Raw genomic sequence first — 17070 nt, forward strand, 5'->3', positions numbered from 1 at the left:
CATTCGTAAAGAACTATTATTGTATAAGTATCATGGATTATTACTGCACCGGGGCAACTGGTTGAAAACTAGATAAATTTTAAATTGTAATTAAGACTGTAAAAAGTAGAACGGTGATTATCTTAATAGAGAGTTTTCTCATTTGCATTTAAGAATACAATAATCATTATCTTGAAAAAAAGTCTTCACTAGTTTAAAACATCTTGGCATACTTCGTACTTTCCATTTAGTTTTATATTTGTTTCGAGTTTCTCGCAAGTCTCAGTTATCTTTGAATGACATTAGAAGTTTAAACTCCGTAGTTCATTTTGCTTGAAAAATTACGTCTTGGACTCTGGAATCTTTCCAATTTTCCGACGCATCTTTCTTTGTCTGAATGTCGTATCCTATGTGGCTATATAAACAAAGTAAAATCCAAGTTTAAAATAACTTTTCGCTTATTTTATTTCACGACAATTAACTTATATTTTTCTACTTCGATATACAGTTGAGTAGGAGAGAGTTTAAAATATTGCCATTTTCTATTATATTGCCCATACGTACTCTATACATTTTACGAAGCATAAAATTGTGCCAGAGAGCGATGGAAAGGAGTCTACTAAACATACAAAGACAACATCAGAATTAAAAGGCGGCAACGCACTCGCCAGCCCTCTGGCAATGAGAGAGTCCATGGGCGGCGGTATCACTTAACATCAGGTGAACCTGTCCATTTGCCCCGTTCTATAAAAAAAAGAAATATAGAAATAAGGAAAACAGCAAAAATAATAGACGCTTTAGAATATTCTTAAAAACAAAAATGGAATTAGGCGGGTATTGCACGCCTGGACAAGGAAAAATGGACACCAAGGGTAAAAGATTAAGAGGTAGACCAAAGGAAAAATGGATTGATGAAATAAAAAGAAAATCTGGTGAAAACTGGATCAGGGACCAAGGTAAAAGACAGATAGATGTAGAGCAGAATGGAACAGGGCTTTACCCGTAGAATGGTCCATAATGATTATAAAAAATAATTTTGATTTTGGTTATTTTTATTTATTTATCATTTAAAATTTATATACATTGAAATTATTAATTATAAACTATAAAATCTTAATATATATTATATATATCTTTCGTCCGTAATTAAACTCCTCATCAACGGCTGGACCGATATTGTTGATCTTTCGTGTTCAAGTCGATTCGAGATTCGAAATTTACAATAAGATATTTTTTGTATTTAAGACGTGTGTACAGGCAGTCGGCTTCGCTAGTACAATATACACTTTAAATTATTATTTTACAAAATTATAAACACATACAAATACTTACAATGAAATACAAAATGTTCAAAACAGCAACGCTATTTTGTTTTAACCTTAGCTGAAATTTTAAAGTATGAAATACGAAACTAATTATTCGGTTTTTTTTCAGTTTGCTTCATTAATTGCTTTGCTGAAAATTTTTATTGTGCATCTCTTTTCGTATGCAGAGAAAATAAACCTATTTTGCATAGTGTTTTTGTATGTACTTTGTTTATGCCGTTGTGGAACTGAATGCGTTACTAATGTGTTTATGTAAACGTTTTTTTAAGACTGCCTTGTATTCATTGCTTTATATATGCTATAAAATATCCATCAACATCCTTAAATCAGTTTTCAGCCATATTAGTTTGGTTCAAGTCTTTATAAAGGTTACGATTGTTATAAGGATAGTTGTATTGTTTATTGTAGAGTACAATTTAACAAGAACATCGTTATGTAACAAATAATCAAAAGAAATCAAACTGTCTACCGACATTATGACTGTTGCGCTGTTAATATGAAAACGAAGCATATAACTAGTCTGGTCATAAATACTGTTACAAAAAACTTTTCTTTTTTTCATATTTTTAATTATTTTCTATTTGGAACACGAACATCATTATGTAACAAATTATCAAAAGAAATCAAACTGTCTACCGACATTATGACTGTTGCGATGTTAATATGAAAACAAAGCATATAACTAGTCTGGCCATAAATACTGTTACTTAAAACTTTTCTTTTTTTTCATCTTTTTAATTATTTTCAATTTTGAACACATATATAATTTCCTTTCCCTTTTGCGCCATTGTACGTATTTTTTTACAATATAGAATGGGGTGTTAAAAAAGGATTGCAGTTGCGTTGAACAAAGTGGGTATGGTCATATTCTACGTATAGACACTTCAAAAGCTTGGTATCAGCCGTATGTTCGTATATCTTACTATTAACAGATACAACACTTCGTCTATTGAAGCCGAAATTCGATTTTTTTTTTTATTTTTTGCTGAGACTTTAATAAATATATGGGTACAAATTTTAATAATATTACTTATTTCATTACAAAAAATGCATCTCCATTTGTAACAGAACTTATGGCTGGATAAGTTACTTTAAATCTCTATCACCCTTAAAAAATAGATAGTCTAATTATTTAAAAGCTAAATCGTAAATGTAATTATATCGTACTAACTGAAGCACTGATCCATCTGTTTTAATTTAAAGAGACTAGGCTAAATTAGTTTAATTAAAAGAGTTAAACTAGATTAATTTATTTTTATGATTTAGGATCTCTTCCTTAAAATGTTGGGTTAGGTTTGTAATGTTTGAAATGTTTGTAACTATATCTCTAAGATCAAATAAAAATGGACATCAGATCAAGAAAGGTATAAGGTATGTAACGTTAATAGGCAACGGGTTAAAATATATAGGTGGCAAAGTGTCGCCTTATCTATCAGAACAAAAGATTAACAATAACGAGCATAACAGACATTATAACAAATGTAAATAAAAAAAACCTATTTCATCCTTACCAAGAGGACTTCAGTCAAGATTTTCTCAAAAGCAAAAATTCTTTGTAGTTTTTTCTTATTTCACACTCGAAAAACATATTACGCATATATGCAAAAACGTTTTTATAATATAGCGTGTAATATTGCAGAAATAAATTTTGGTAACATGAACAGTACCGTGCAATCAAGTAAGCTATGACCCTCGGGGGCTATACATCAAAACTGCCATAATATTGTTCAGTACCAACCGCCATATTGGTTTCATGTTTTTATTCATAGTTAATGAATAGTAGGATTATAGCGTTTACAATTATAAGAAATAATTAAATATTTAACTTGTATTTGGTTTTAAACAGTAAAATAATGTTAGCAGAATCAAACGCGGTTTTTTCATACGTTTATCATTGAACATAATATAAGCCTGCGATTATCAATATTAAACTCGTATTAACGACTGAATAGTCAATAGACTTTTGTCAGTAATTATTAATTGCACGAAGCTGATAAAAAACGCGAAAATAACAAATCTTATGCTCGACGCATTGACATAAGTCTCTTACTTTACAAGAGATCTGATTAAATAAACTGCAGAAAATTAAAGGCCAATATCGAACAATGGTCGTAAAGCTAGTGTCTGTCTAAATATGCAGTTTTAAAAATATTAACTACCATATACAAAAGAAAATTAATATTATCTCAATGTTATGTTGTTTAGCGTCCTATTTATGGATACCATAAAAATACCCACCTAAGATGCTATACACTTCGGACTGTACGCATAGGTCGCTGGTGCATATCCGGCTCGAAGGACCACAGGTTAAGGAATTATAGTTGAGAATTGTTTGGGGGTCTTGATTTGAATAAAAAAATGTACGTGTGTCAATTTTAATTTAAGTAATAAAAGTAGAGCACACATATAATTTATTATATTTAGCCACAATTCCTTTTTCAATTATATTTAATGAGTTGTCAATTATCAAAAACAAGTGTGTTTATATGAAATTTTATTGAATGTTAAAATAATTTTGTTTAACATTAATCTGCATTTCTGTTACTCGTAATAAACGAGACATTCCTGGCTATAAATCAAATAAACTATCGTAATTACGATTGCATTCTATTTTTGATCAGTTTCGTAGACAATAAATAAATATACGCACAGTAGTTATTCTATTTTTATTACAATTGTACAGTTTTAATAAAAACCTACTAGACATAGGTACAGTGTACACCGCAATTTATAATGACGCTGTAGGTACGTTTTTGACTTCTTAGGACACGAACAGTTTTCTCCGACCGATCTAAGACCTGGTATGGGCGTATCCGGCTCGTTGCTGTATGCATAGACAAAAAAGAACGTTTTATTCGAATTTCAAATTTTCAAATTGTTTATTAATTTGATGATTGTTTTGTTTGATTTTGACTGCCTCTGAAGATGTATAAATATATCACGTATTAATTTGGGTGAATATAAATAGAAATAAATATTTTGTATAATTAAAGTTTCATTTAATCCTCACCTGGATTTAATCCATTGACCAGTTTTCGTCCAATTACAAAGCAATTTAACTATTGCTTTAAAGTAATATAAGTTAAGGAAACATTTTGGCGTTGTAATAGGCAAAGTTGGACCTCAATGGATGACTGATATCAAACAAATTGTTTAAACTTATATTTATACCATTTTAAATTATTAAGCGGGGTATAAACACGCGCAAAGCGTAATTTCTGTATTGTAAAGTCCTTTTATTACTGTTTGTTATTCAAATATTAGATAAAATATTTACTTTATTGAAAAATAAATTTTAATGTTAGCAAACAGTCGCCATCAGAGTCTTGATATAAACATGTATTTTTTGTCCTAATCTATGAGATATTTATAAAATTGAATTCACTTCTCATTTGTAAACGTAAGCTAAAATATTTTATATATACTTGAGTGTCTATATCGACGAATTGTTTTTTTGTGTAATTTAAATTACACAGTTAATGGTTTGAATACTCAATAATATATATCCAGGTTTTTACCCATTTTTTTCTATAAAATACCAATTCCAATATTATACGATAAAAATACACTTTGTTTTTCTTTCCAAATACTTTTAAAAATACACAAAAGAGGAAATATAAAGGTTTAACCCAAAAATTTCATCTCTCGTTTATGAAAACAGTGGAGCTAACAAAACCTTGTTTTATTCATATCTTGCGCCCTACATTTTGGATAGAGATACATTGTTCTTTCATAACCTCCATATCTACGGTTACTTTTATTAAAATACTTCAAACAAAATCTTTTTAGACCTACTCCTTTAGACCTACCTCGCTGTCCTAATTTTCATAATTTAAATTGAACCTGTATACAGACTATATTTAGCTTCTAAGTAGATATCAGTATTCGTTACAAAACATTTTGTGTGTCGGAATAAATAGCGGCACAGTGTCTGTTTTTCAGTGTCGACTTTTTTGTATTAAAAATAATTGGCAGCATCACTTTATATTATTCTAAATTCAAATGTTTAAAATTTTACCATACATATTTTATTGAGTTACGAAATAGGTTTTATTTTATTCGCTGAAGTTATTAAAACATAACGAGCGGTCATCAATAGGCCCTGGATGAGTCTGCTCGATTTAATTACGCAGTACCTTTGAATTTGGGGAAATTGAAAATCGAAAATCCAGTTGAGGTTATACAATCCATTGGAAGCTGGATCACTTTGTGTATTCATTAATTACTGACATCTGTTTATTAGTTTCAGTACTCGTTAACATCAATTTAATAGTATATTAAGCGTGTTTTCTTTATATCTAAAATTAACGTTGGCAATTGTTTTTTTAGATTCCCCGTGACAGCTGACATGGCGCCAGTTAGCTCTCTACTCGTCTACTACGTTACAGAAAGCGGCGAACCAGTCAGTGATGTGGCCAGTTTTCACGTGAAGCTTCTGCATAAAGAGGTGCTGATTTTTTGTCAATATAATACTGAAAGGTGTTGGCCTAGTGGATTCAGCGTGCGACTCTCACCCCTGAGGTCGTAAGTTTCGATCCCCGGCTTTGCACCAATGGACTGTCTTTCTATATGCGCATTTAACATTAGCTCAAACGGTGAAGGAAAACATTGTGAGGAAACCGGCTTGCCTTAGACCTAAAACGTCGACGGCATGTGTCAGGCACAGAAGGCTGATCACCTACTTGCCTATTCGATTAACAAATGATCATGAAACAGATACAGAAATCTGAGGCCCAGACCTAAAAAGGTTGTAGCGCCATTGATTTATTTTCTTTTTTATAATACTGAAAGGGCATCAAACACAATTATTTATTGAAATATAGTAAAAAATACATATTGTATTAAATAGCTAGTTAAAAATAAAATACAAGCCTGACAGCAACATCTTGCGTTATTTTAGAATGAGGTTCTCAATATTCTTGGGCATGTTACTATTTACACCATAAAGTGTAGACCCTCCGTCCCTCCTAGACGAGTTTCACTTATATTTAATAAAACAGAATCAGGTGAAGCTTTGTTAACGAAGGCAGTGTTTAGTTAAAATATGTAAACGAGGAAAGCCAGGATTGTTAGGAATAATCATTTATCACGGCAAAATATCTAAAAATATAGGTCTAAAAATGATTGGACCTTTCAAGAAAAATATGGTCTTATCGAGGGATTATCGACTTATTATTTTTGTTCGTTTTGAGTTGGATCGCATTTAATGTCATCGGAGGAAATTGATCGGAAATATTGAGATTAATGGGATCGCGATGTTATATTTTGCCTCGTCAGTATACGTCATGAAATTGGAGCATTAAGGTAAAATAAGTTAAATCCCTCCCTTACATCATACTACTTTAGTTTCGTAATCGTATCGTATCTTTAAGTTCGTAATAAATTGGGAAATGACAGTGAAAGAGGCAAGTGGCAAGACGAAACGTTGTATTGTGTTGTGATTGATGAAATAGCTGGACATAATAACATATGTTTTCATGTTATCACATTTGTAGTCACACAACGCAATCGTTCCTCGTATCGTGAATCGTATTTCTTTATTTTAGTCTTCTTTAACGTTAATAATGTATAAGTACATATTAATGTTCAAATAATGAGCAGTGTTGGCTTACTGGTTTTCGCGTACTCTCATTTCTGATGTTGTACGTAGACCCTGGCTGTGCATTATAATTTTGCTGTGTGAATTTAACACTCATTCGTACCGTGACGGAAGACATCATGAGGAAACCGGCGTGCTTTAAACCCAAAAATTCGATTGCGCGTGACAAGTGCAGAATGCTGTTCCTATTTTTCTATTAGAAAGGACAAATGATCACGAAACAGATGCAAAAATCTGACGCCCAGACCTATTAAGGTTATGACACCACTTGTTATTAACGGTTAAATTCGATTATTTTTCCTTGGTCTTACGAAGAGCTTTATAAATAAATCAAATACGAGAAATAGGAAGCTTGACCAACTGCAATAACTAAATATAAACTTTTACTCCTTTACCGCCTTTGATTAAAGTGGCAGAACTATCCCTAGACAAATAAAGCTACGGAACTTTTAAATAAAGCCATTTATACTATCCTGATGGAAAACTATAAAAGTTTTTCCGCAGTTCGCGTTATAAAGGTGTTAACAGATGAACCTGAAATTTAAGAACATTAATTTTTATTATGGGAAATGCAATTTAACTTGTTAATTTTGCTAAATGACTTAATAACAAGAAGTTAACATGGAGTAAATAGCTTTGTTTCTCTTATTACACGAAAACTATAGTAATTTATAACCATTTATTATAATGATAAAACGTACATTTAATAGTCTTTTTGGGTCGCCAAATGAGGTTTTGCAATTCTATGGTCCAATGTACCTTACTCTGGTAATATGACTTCATTACACAATATCAACTCAGTATATATTTAGTTCATCAAAAGGGAACAAAGTAAACAATATGTGAAACTAACTCTAAAACAACATTCCCTTTGGGAATAACAATAATGACACCAAACTACCACAAGTTACACAGGCCCCTTTAATATTTATACCAATTATAACGTCGGGAGGCACCCAGCGTGAAATTGAACGTTTACCAGGCTTAATTAGTGTACTGTTGACTTTGAGGATTGGCATTGTCTCAATTTTTGACATTTTCATACATGATTTTGCTCGTTTTTATGATTATTACATGAGCAACTAATTATTTATTAATGTAACAAATCATTGAATATTAAAATCGGTAATGTCGGTATTTTCCTAATATCTGCCTATTATTATATTCTGTGCGATGCAACCGCCGTAACATTTGCATTTGTAACATTTGTAAGAAAAATTAGCAACAATTTTATCCTTTTGTAGCCTTAAAATCTTTACATCTACGCGGTATCCTGAGCAAGCGTACAGGGGTAAATCCATTTTTAAATTTGGAATCTATTTTGTTTTATTATATTCCTACGTATTTAAAACACACTGCAACAAGAGCATATTTATAGAAATAAATTAAGTAAAGTAAAAAGTATGTTACAATGAAATTCATTCTCCTTTCTATTTTTTTATTAATTATTAATATAAAAAATACCAGTGGCGCTACAACCTTTTAGGCCTCAGCCTCTGATTTGTGATGGTTTATTTTTTTGTCATAGACAAGTAGTTGATCAGCTTTCTGACTTTTTTGGGTCTAAAGCACGCCGGTTTCCTCACAATGTTTTCCTTTACCGTACGAGCAAGACCGCAAGACGAATGGCGCACAGCCAAGTCCAACCTACAACCTCAGTGATGAGAGTCACACGCTGAAACTGAAGAAAATGACGAAATATCGGACAAATACCGTCACTTATAATATATTCAGTAGGCTCAAGGCCCCGATCTCACCTCAAATTAAAATCTACTCAGCCACAAATCATATAGACCCAACTTTGTCCAACGTCTCATCACCACAATGCGTTGAATTAAAAAGTTGAAAAAAAAGGAAAGTTTTTATGCAACAGTCCAGACTAGTTATATACATCAATAAGATTATCAACAGAATTCCAACATAACCGAGAATAATAATTTTAATTAATATGTAAATTAATATGTAATAACTATATTTGATAGAAATAGTAGTGATCTAGTAGCTTCAGCAAGCGGTCCTAATCTGTGCATCAATGGACTTTATATGTGCGAATGTTACGCTCTTACGGTGAAGGAAAACACCGTGAGACAATCGGACCCTAGATTAAAAATTCGACTGATCACCTAAAAGGTTCTAGCACCACTGGCCTTTTTATATTTAAATGTGTTGAAGAAATATACATATAAGATATATTATTGAGGATTTTCAAAATTAACCATAAAATTGTTTCACTGAAAATACAAAGTTCATGATTTATTGATCACACTTTTATAATATTACGACACTCACTGTCTAACTATAACAATTATCCATACCTAAAAATACAAATAAACGACATTTAAAGTTCACTAATATCGCCTCCTCAATTATATCCTTTAATCTATCTTCTTATAACAATACAATGCACTAAATAATCTGCGCGTCACTCCGATGCGTCCCCTACCCCCCCTACCAACTTCCACAGACAACTTGTAAAAACTCGAAGCACGCCAAATTCAAATGAATTAAATAACATTTCATTACATATATTTCGTTGAACATATTGTTATGTAATTCATAGCATTAAATTATATAATACTCTGTCCTAAATCTAAAATAAAAGATGTTAAACGCTCAAAATTAAATTGGCGCATCCTTTCAATTTGGATAAACAGGATCGTGTCGTAATTGCGATGCAAATATATGACACAGTTTATTCCTACCGAGTGATAATAAAAAATCACTTGTTGATATTTGGTAAGGATCAGATTTTCTTAAATTCCCTAGGGTTGCGTAGAATACAGTCAAAGTAGTCTTAAGTATTTGCGACAGGCGTGACTCGCTATTGCTCACGCTTGATCAAGTTTATATCTACATATAGCTCCTCTATCTGGTGTTGGGAGGCCTTGGCCACTCAGGGCTCACTCCCAATAGTATTTTATGATTATGATACATCAGAATAAATGGAGGACTTTTTTGCCGCTTATCACACAGATCATCCTTTCATTAGTGTACGCCTCCATCTATATTTATCTGTCAAAAATATTTTAGATATAGTTGTTAACTATACAAGAGATGAGAGTTGATTTCCTTAAAATTTTGGTGTTTCAAACGTATATAAGTTTATGCATAAAAATGCGCGTTAATTTGCATTTTATAATGAACAGAGTTCATTCAAAATTTTTGTAGTTTTGCGAACTCTGTTTTAATGCGAGAATATACACCAAAATAAATTTAACTAAGCTGTAATTTCGTTGTAATATTTAAATATTACCACAAAAATAACACAGCCAGTTTTCCTATTGTATACCTAGTTATATTTGCATGCATGATTCAAAATGTCGTTTTTCGTCATTGGTATGGTATGGTATGGTTTGTGGAGTCAGTTTCCACACTTAGACTCTCACTAGGTCCGTTGTGCGTAAAGTTCTGGCTAACTAAGCCAGCCTTACTCCTTCCAAAAGCACAGAAGCCTCCTAGTCACTTCGCAGGCTTCACTTTCTTCACTTCACTTCACTTTTTTCTTTCGGAGGATTTCTGCATTGTTTATTCACAGCCACGCTATCCAGGACTACGTGGGAGATTGATTCCTCTGCGCTAAAACAGCCTCTGCACATGTTGCCTCTGTCTGCTGCGCTTAGAACCAAAAGATGTTCATTAAGGTGGCAATAGCGCGTAATTATCAATATCATTGAGATTAGATTTTAGATTAGTTCTGTTTAAGTTTTGAAGTCGCTTTGTCAATAGCGGGTTAACTGCTGGCAGAGCCATTTTGGACTGTCTACAGTCCGCGCTTCGTGACCATCGTTGATGTTAGAGTTCTGCAAATCTTTGGTGAATCCTGGTTTATCATAATACGTATTTATCAAGTTAGTTTTATGTACAAATTCATTTGCACTCTAGGATAGTATTATTTTATTATATTCCAAAATACTCTTTCGATTGTCACTCTCTAAAGTAACGTAAAAAAGTAACAAAATTGCATGGTTAACAAAAAAAAAACATTCATAATATATTACACCCCATTTTGTACCATTGTAACAAATTGAATACAATGTCTACCCCACGTAGTAGATTTAATCAACAAAAGACCTAATGAGAGTCAATTTGTTGTCGGTCAGAGGCCACAATTAAGGTTTTAGTCAATGTATCGGAAAACACATTCAATTCCAGTACACTTGCATCTGAATTGTACAAATGTCAGTGTAATGCATTCCTTTAGAATTAACTAGCAACTAACCTCGGCAACTGATAAATGATGTTTGGTGTTGGCCTAGTGGCTTCAGCGTGCGACTCTCATCCCTGAGGTCTTAGGTTCAATCCCCAACTGTGCACCAATGGATTTTCTTTCTATGTGCGCATTCAACATTCGCTCGACCGGTGAAGGAAAACATCGTGAGGAAACCGGCTTGCCTTAGACCCAAAAAGTCGAAGGCGTACGTCAGGCACAGAAGCCTGATCACCTGCTTGCCTATTCGATTAACAAATGATCATGAAGCAGATACAGAAATCTGAGGCCCAGATCTAAAAAGGTTGTAGTGCCATGGATTATTATTATTTATTACTATAATAATTAATACAACAAAAGCTATTAGATTATTTTATAATGAAATTTTAAAGAAACTTTACAAGACGTAGTGGTGTCGATAGAAAAAAATAATTCAAACATTTTGGAATTAATTTCAAGAAGTAATAAAGTAGGCAAGCATAAACCGAAGTCGTTGTAAAGTATTTTTATTTTATTAAATAATAATCTATATTCCATTTATGATTATTTTAAATTCGAATAGTAATGCACTAATGAAAAATTTATGATTAAATCTAATGAAACAATGTGCGTCTGTTGTTTGACTTCGAACGAACTGAACTAATTTATTGGTTGAGACGAAGTAGATACAACTCACCAGATGACGCTACGTGTACTTACAATTATTTTTATAAAAACTTACAAACTCCTTGTGGACATTTTGGAGTGATTATATTATCTTTTAGAATTTTTTAGCAAAATTCTATTAAAGCACAAATTATGGCCTACAGGTGGCAGTGGCAGTTGAGGAAAGACGATGGTGGTATCCAAGGGCCAGTCTCCAGCTAAGAGTATTGGCACCCCCCGACTCCATGATGTGCTTAATTGGAGCTCGCACGCCAACTGATTCCCGGTTCGATGGACATTCTTCGTAAGTATCTACATGATTTCCACACATTTTAATACTTTATTACATATTACAGTACAGTCAGGAAACTATAAAAATTAAGGCTATAGGTGGCCTTATTAGCGGGCGACGTTACGTAAGCAAGCGATCTCTCCCAGACTTTAATATAATATATTACACACGAAAGAGGAGAAAAATGGGAGTGTTTATTTTTAATTGCATTACATAATCCTTCACTGCTTTTCTCGGTATTGATTTCATATTTACCAAGTTTTCCATTTATTATTTAAATATTTTTTTCATAACTCTGTAGTTAGTAAGATTTTCAAACGAATTCCCAGTGTGAGATCTCTTATTTTTATAATTTCTAAATAAACAATAATAAAAATACTTCTTTTGTTTCTGATAAGAATTATCAGTATACGCTTAAAAAAACAAAGTTAATATGATTGTTATGTACTTCGTTCTTCAACTATTTAATTTTTAATTATACTGTAATCACTTAGAAATATTTATTTCATTCAATGTATTCTATGATATCATATAACATATAACTAGGTTAAGAATCCTATACAAATACTATCCTACAATTATCGTTTCAATCAAATTACATTTCACCCCTACAAATATGGAAATAGACACAGTTAAACTCGCTTCAAACTCCCAATTTACATCAGTTATCATCAGGAAGAGGATCGGGAACAAATCTGATTAGTTCGTACATAATACCTCAAACTGTTTAGGACTACAGCTAAGGCCTCAATAGGCAGGTGATAATCAATCGCTATTGACAGTCTGTTGTTTTAATGTCACAACCTGCAACACAAAACTCTCTCGTGAATTCACGTAATTTTATTAATTAAAATATTTTTGTGTTTCTATATAATTATTCCATTGTAATAAAATGGTGGACAGAAAATGTATTACTTTAAATTCCGCCGTTACATGAATTTTAATCTAAGTTATAACATATATCATTGCCCAAAGAAAATAATTGTCTAATAAATGATTACGATATATCTTGTAATTCGTTTGTGAATTTCGCCATTTGTATTTCTGTCACTTTGAAGTCCCGTAAGCTAATAAGCAAATGAAGATTTCTGTGTTGGTTTTGGCAAGTAGATTCAGATTTTGTACTTATCGACTAAAAATATGTTACTTATTAATTTATCATACTATCGAAAATTAAAAACCTGCTTTACATTTTTAAATAAGCAGAAATCGGACGCTAATAAAATACCTTTATTTGTACAGAAAACATCCTTAAAATCGAGCTTGACTTACATTCCATTACCATCAAATCAAAACTTTAATAGAAAAAATATGTCAACGATATTTCCAAGTCGAATATTCAATTTCTAGAATCAAAATTGTGCTTTTATACTGCAAGTGAGATAAAAATAGATGATAGCCATTATTGTAGCAATATTAAATGCTACGTGCTACAAGTGCTTGTAGACGTGTGCTACATCAACGTCAGCGTAGAGCTTTGAACTACTACATTGATAATAGTACTTAACTAAATATTAGTTGGCTGTATTATAAAACTCGATTTGTTAAAGAATGTTTTAATTTTATTAAAAAAAATAATTTAACATTTATTAGAAGGTATTAAGAGACATATAAATATAACGTAAGCAGCGAAAATTTATTTTTAGTTGTTTTAGGTTTTAGGTCGTTCGTTGGTTCTCTGTGCATCAATCGAATTAATTCATTTCATAATATGTGCGCAATTTACACTCACAATCTACTTTAATGAAGGTCAAACTTTTTAGGGGTATAATGTGCAGTATGTACAATTGTGACGATTGTACATACTGCACATTGTTTCTTGTACTTTTATTTAATAGATTACACAATATAATGAATAATATATATGTATAAATAGAGACACAATTATGTACGCACATTAGTTTAAGAGGAAATCTAGGTTGCGAGCGGTACCGGCGGGCTTTTTTATCCACTTGAGACCAAACTCCTCTAAAAGCATAAAATTTCAGTTCATCAGAACCCGAAGATCTACCAGGACCGGAGTTCGTATCAGCTGGCGTGTCACTTTTCGTGGGTGGTGGCGACTGTGGAGGTGGCGTCTTATACCGACAGAGAACACCCCAAGTGCGGTCACCAGCTCATCTAGTACCACCAGCCACGCATGACAGACTCTGGATGTGGAAGTGCTTTAATTACACGTGAGTTTCCAGTAGCATTGTCCATTTTCCTTCATCGTAAAATTTCAGAAAGTAAGTTATAAGGAGTGATACCTAGATCCTAATTGTACGCACGAAAGATAATAGATACCTTCTTATTTAAGCGCATTAAACATTCGACATGTTTTGACAGGCTTAAACAATTTGGAAAATATAACCACCCAAAACCAGTCGGCACTGGAATTGCTGTTTCGGAAACAATTATTATTTTATCAAGTAATTAATCAGTTTTGTTTATAAAAATGATCTCTATCTATTCCTTACTTAATATTAAAGATGACGTAAAAAATGCATTAATAACATAACCCTATCTGAAATTTCGCAAATATACATATATAATTTAAGGCAGTATTTGCTACGCACCACTGCTATGTGAGACCAGCTGCCCACTGAAGTATTTCCGATCAATTCCACTTAAGGTCCTTCAAGAATCACGTATGTACACGGCGGTGGTATCACTTAACATCAAGGGAGTCTTTTGCCCGTGTTCCCACTGTTCTATATAAAAAAAAACATAGAAATGTACAATGACAAAAAAACTCTTCTCTTGGTCTGTATAAGTCATAGCCATAGCTGAAGTTTATTTATAAAAATATTTTTTGTTCAATTCACTCCATGATCAAATACTGAAATTTGGACATTAATTAACAAACCTAATTAATTGCCTACATACAGAATTTCATTTCAATAATCCCTTTAAACAACAAAACTTAATTGCCCGCTCATGCTCCGCGATTATTTAAAACAATCGCAATTATGGTCCTGATTATACATATTTAATTTTGTCCGATGTAAGTGCGTAAATTCATGTTCTGTCAAGTGAAGCGTGACAGAGTGATAAACTGCATATTTTCATTGAATGAAATTCAATACGATTTTACAGATACTGGTTTTATATAGAATTTATATCGAATATGGGTTTGGAAATGGGGTGTTATACTGTTTTTGTTTGCGTTATTACAACATTTGCTATTTTTAAAGAAGAATTAACCTTAAACAAATATTATGTAATACATACATGGGCAATAAATTCTGGACCTCGGTATCTAAGATGTTATTTATAAATAAGCATTTAAATGTTGAAATTAAAAAAGTACATAACAAAATTGTAGCAAAATCCATATATTGGTGTGCTTCAAGAAAAGAGCGTATCACTTAAAACACTTAACACCAGATTAGCCTCCTGTCCGTTTGCACTCTGTCCTATAAAAATATATATAACTAGTCTGGCCGTAAATACTAATAGAAACTAGTTGTACAGCTTGCTAGCTAGTGGACTGTGAAATGTGTGTTTAATCTTTATATGTATTGAATGTCAGGAGTAACCGTTTTGTATATGTATTGTATGTATGAGCAAGCTGCACTAGATAACTAAATATATGAGAGGGTGAGATGTAAGAACCTAACCACCCTACGGATCCCTAAGCCCTAGAGGTGTACGCTAACACATAAATAGTGAATATATAAATAAGTACGGGATGTCTGCATCAAGAGACCTAAGGTAACAGACGTAGCCCTACAGGTAGGATCAAAGGTTCGAGGTGGTGGGATTATCTCAAAGCTATCGGGCAGGCTCTACGATAATTAAGGGCTTGAAGTAGTCTTCGCCACTTTGAGAGGAAGCGAGAAATGAATACGACAGAGCAATAGTCAAATCTGATTTATTGTTCAAATACAATATCTTAAATACTACGTACACCTATTCACACATTCGTGATATTATTTTAGTGAGCTGTTGGTGTATTGCGCACCTTCAGCTATTATCATTTTTAGGACACACGTGAATCGTCTCAGTAATAAATATTCAAATATAATATAATTAAAAATTACTCTTCAGCTAATAATATTTGAAACACACGTGATCCGTGTCAGCAGTTGGTCAATGTTCAAATGAAATCTGAACACTAGTAATATATCAAAAATTTATTATTTTGAATCTTCCTTTTTGTATGGGATGCCATGGGTAAGAATAAATAATTTTATAACGAGCATCTTGCAACTCCACTAATTGGTGAAGTTAGTCTATGTGCATTATTTTAATTAGCGAGGATGTCTTGCCAAAGTATATTTATTTGTAGAATAAATTTAAAATTTATTCTGCTCATAGTAATTTTAAAAGCCACAGACAACAAATCGATCTCAAATTTCACGTCAGTCATTTATTTTGTATCCTATCAAAACCACAAATGTGAAATCTATTTCACGATATAAAAACGAGCATTAAAACACATTACATGATAATTTTTGCACATTTCCTTTTTGACCCCAATCTTTAAAAAAAATTGTTTGACTACTCATATTACCCATGAATCGAAAATATAATAAATTATAATAAACTTTATTTAAAAAATAATCTTATTAATAAAATAATAATTTGGTACAGGGTTGGTACTAGGGTTGTGTCTTTTGAGCTGTAATACTCTTTATTAGTAAATATTAGAAGCTTTTATCAACCGAGTAAAAAAAAATCGAGGATTTAATTCAACTTGTATATTTTTGTATTATCTGTGAATTTTAGAGCTGGTTTTATTGTTTTAATAGTAATTTAAAATAGATTTATATTCTTTTTAGTCTTGTAACAACTAAAATACTATACGTCAATTGAGCAGGTATTTTAATAAAATGGTTTTACATTTATTCCTGCAATATCGATAAACGTTTCAATCGTGACATTTAATTATCTCACAATGACCGTGCTTTATTTACAAATTAATTGCTTGTATTGCAATTACAGAACACTACAGTCATTACATTGTATCAAACTCTAATAAAATAATTTTTAATAACCAAATTACGTAAATTGTATTTGTTACTAACCAAATGACGCA

General features: G+C 32.0%; 1 protein-coding gene across 1 annotated transcript in view; it reads left to right on the top strand.

Moving 5' to 3' along the window:
• Positions 1-17070, top strand: part of LOC123712495 (C3 and PZP-like alpha-2-macroglobulin domain-containing protein 8) — a 154947-nt gene that overhangs the window by 115040 nt on the left and 22837 nt on the right. Inside the window, exons 10-12 of the mRNA XM_045665610.1 lie at positions 5634-5751; positions 11920-12059; positions 14036-14224. Of these exons, the coding sequence (XP_045521566.1) occupies positions 5634-5751; positions 11920-12059; positions 14036-14224 (447 nt within the window). The remainder of the gene's footprint in view (positions 1-5633; positions 5752-11919; positions 12060-14035; positions 14225-17070) is intronic.

This window comes from Pieris brassicae, chromosome 7 (assembly GCF_905147105.1).
Source record: "Pieris brassicae chromosome 7, ilPieBrab1.1, whole genome shotgun sequence".
Classification (NCBI taxonomy): Eukaryota; Metazoa; Arthropoda; class Insecta; order Lepidoptera; family Pieridae; genus Pieris; species Pieris brassicae.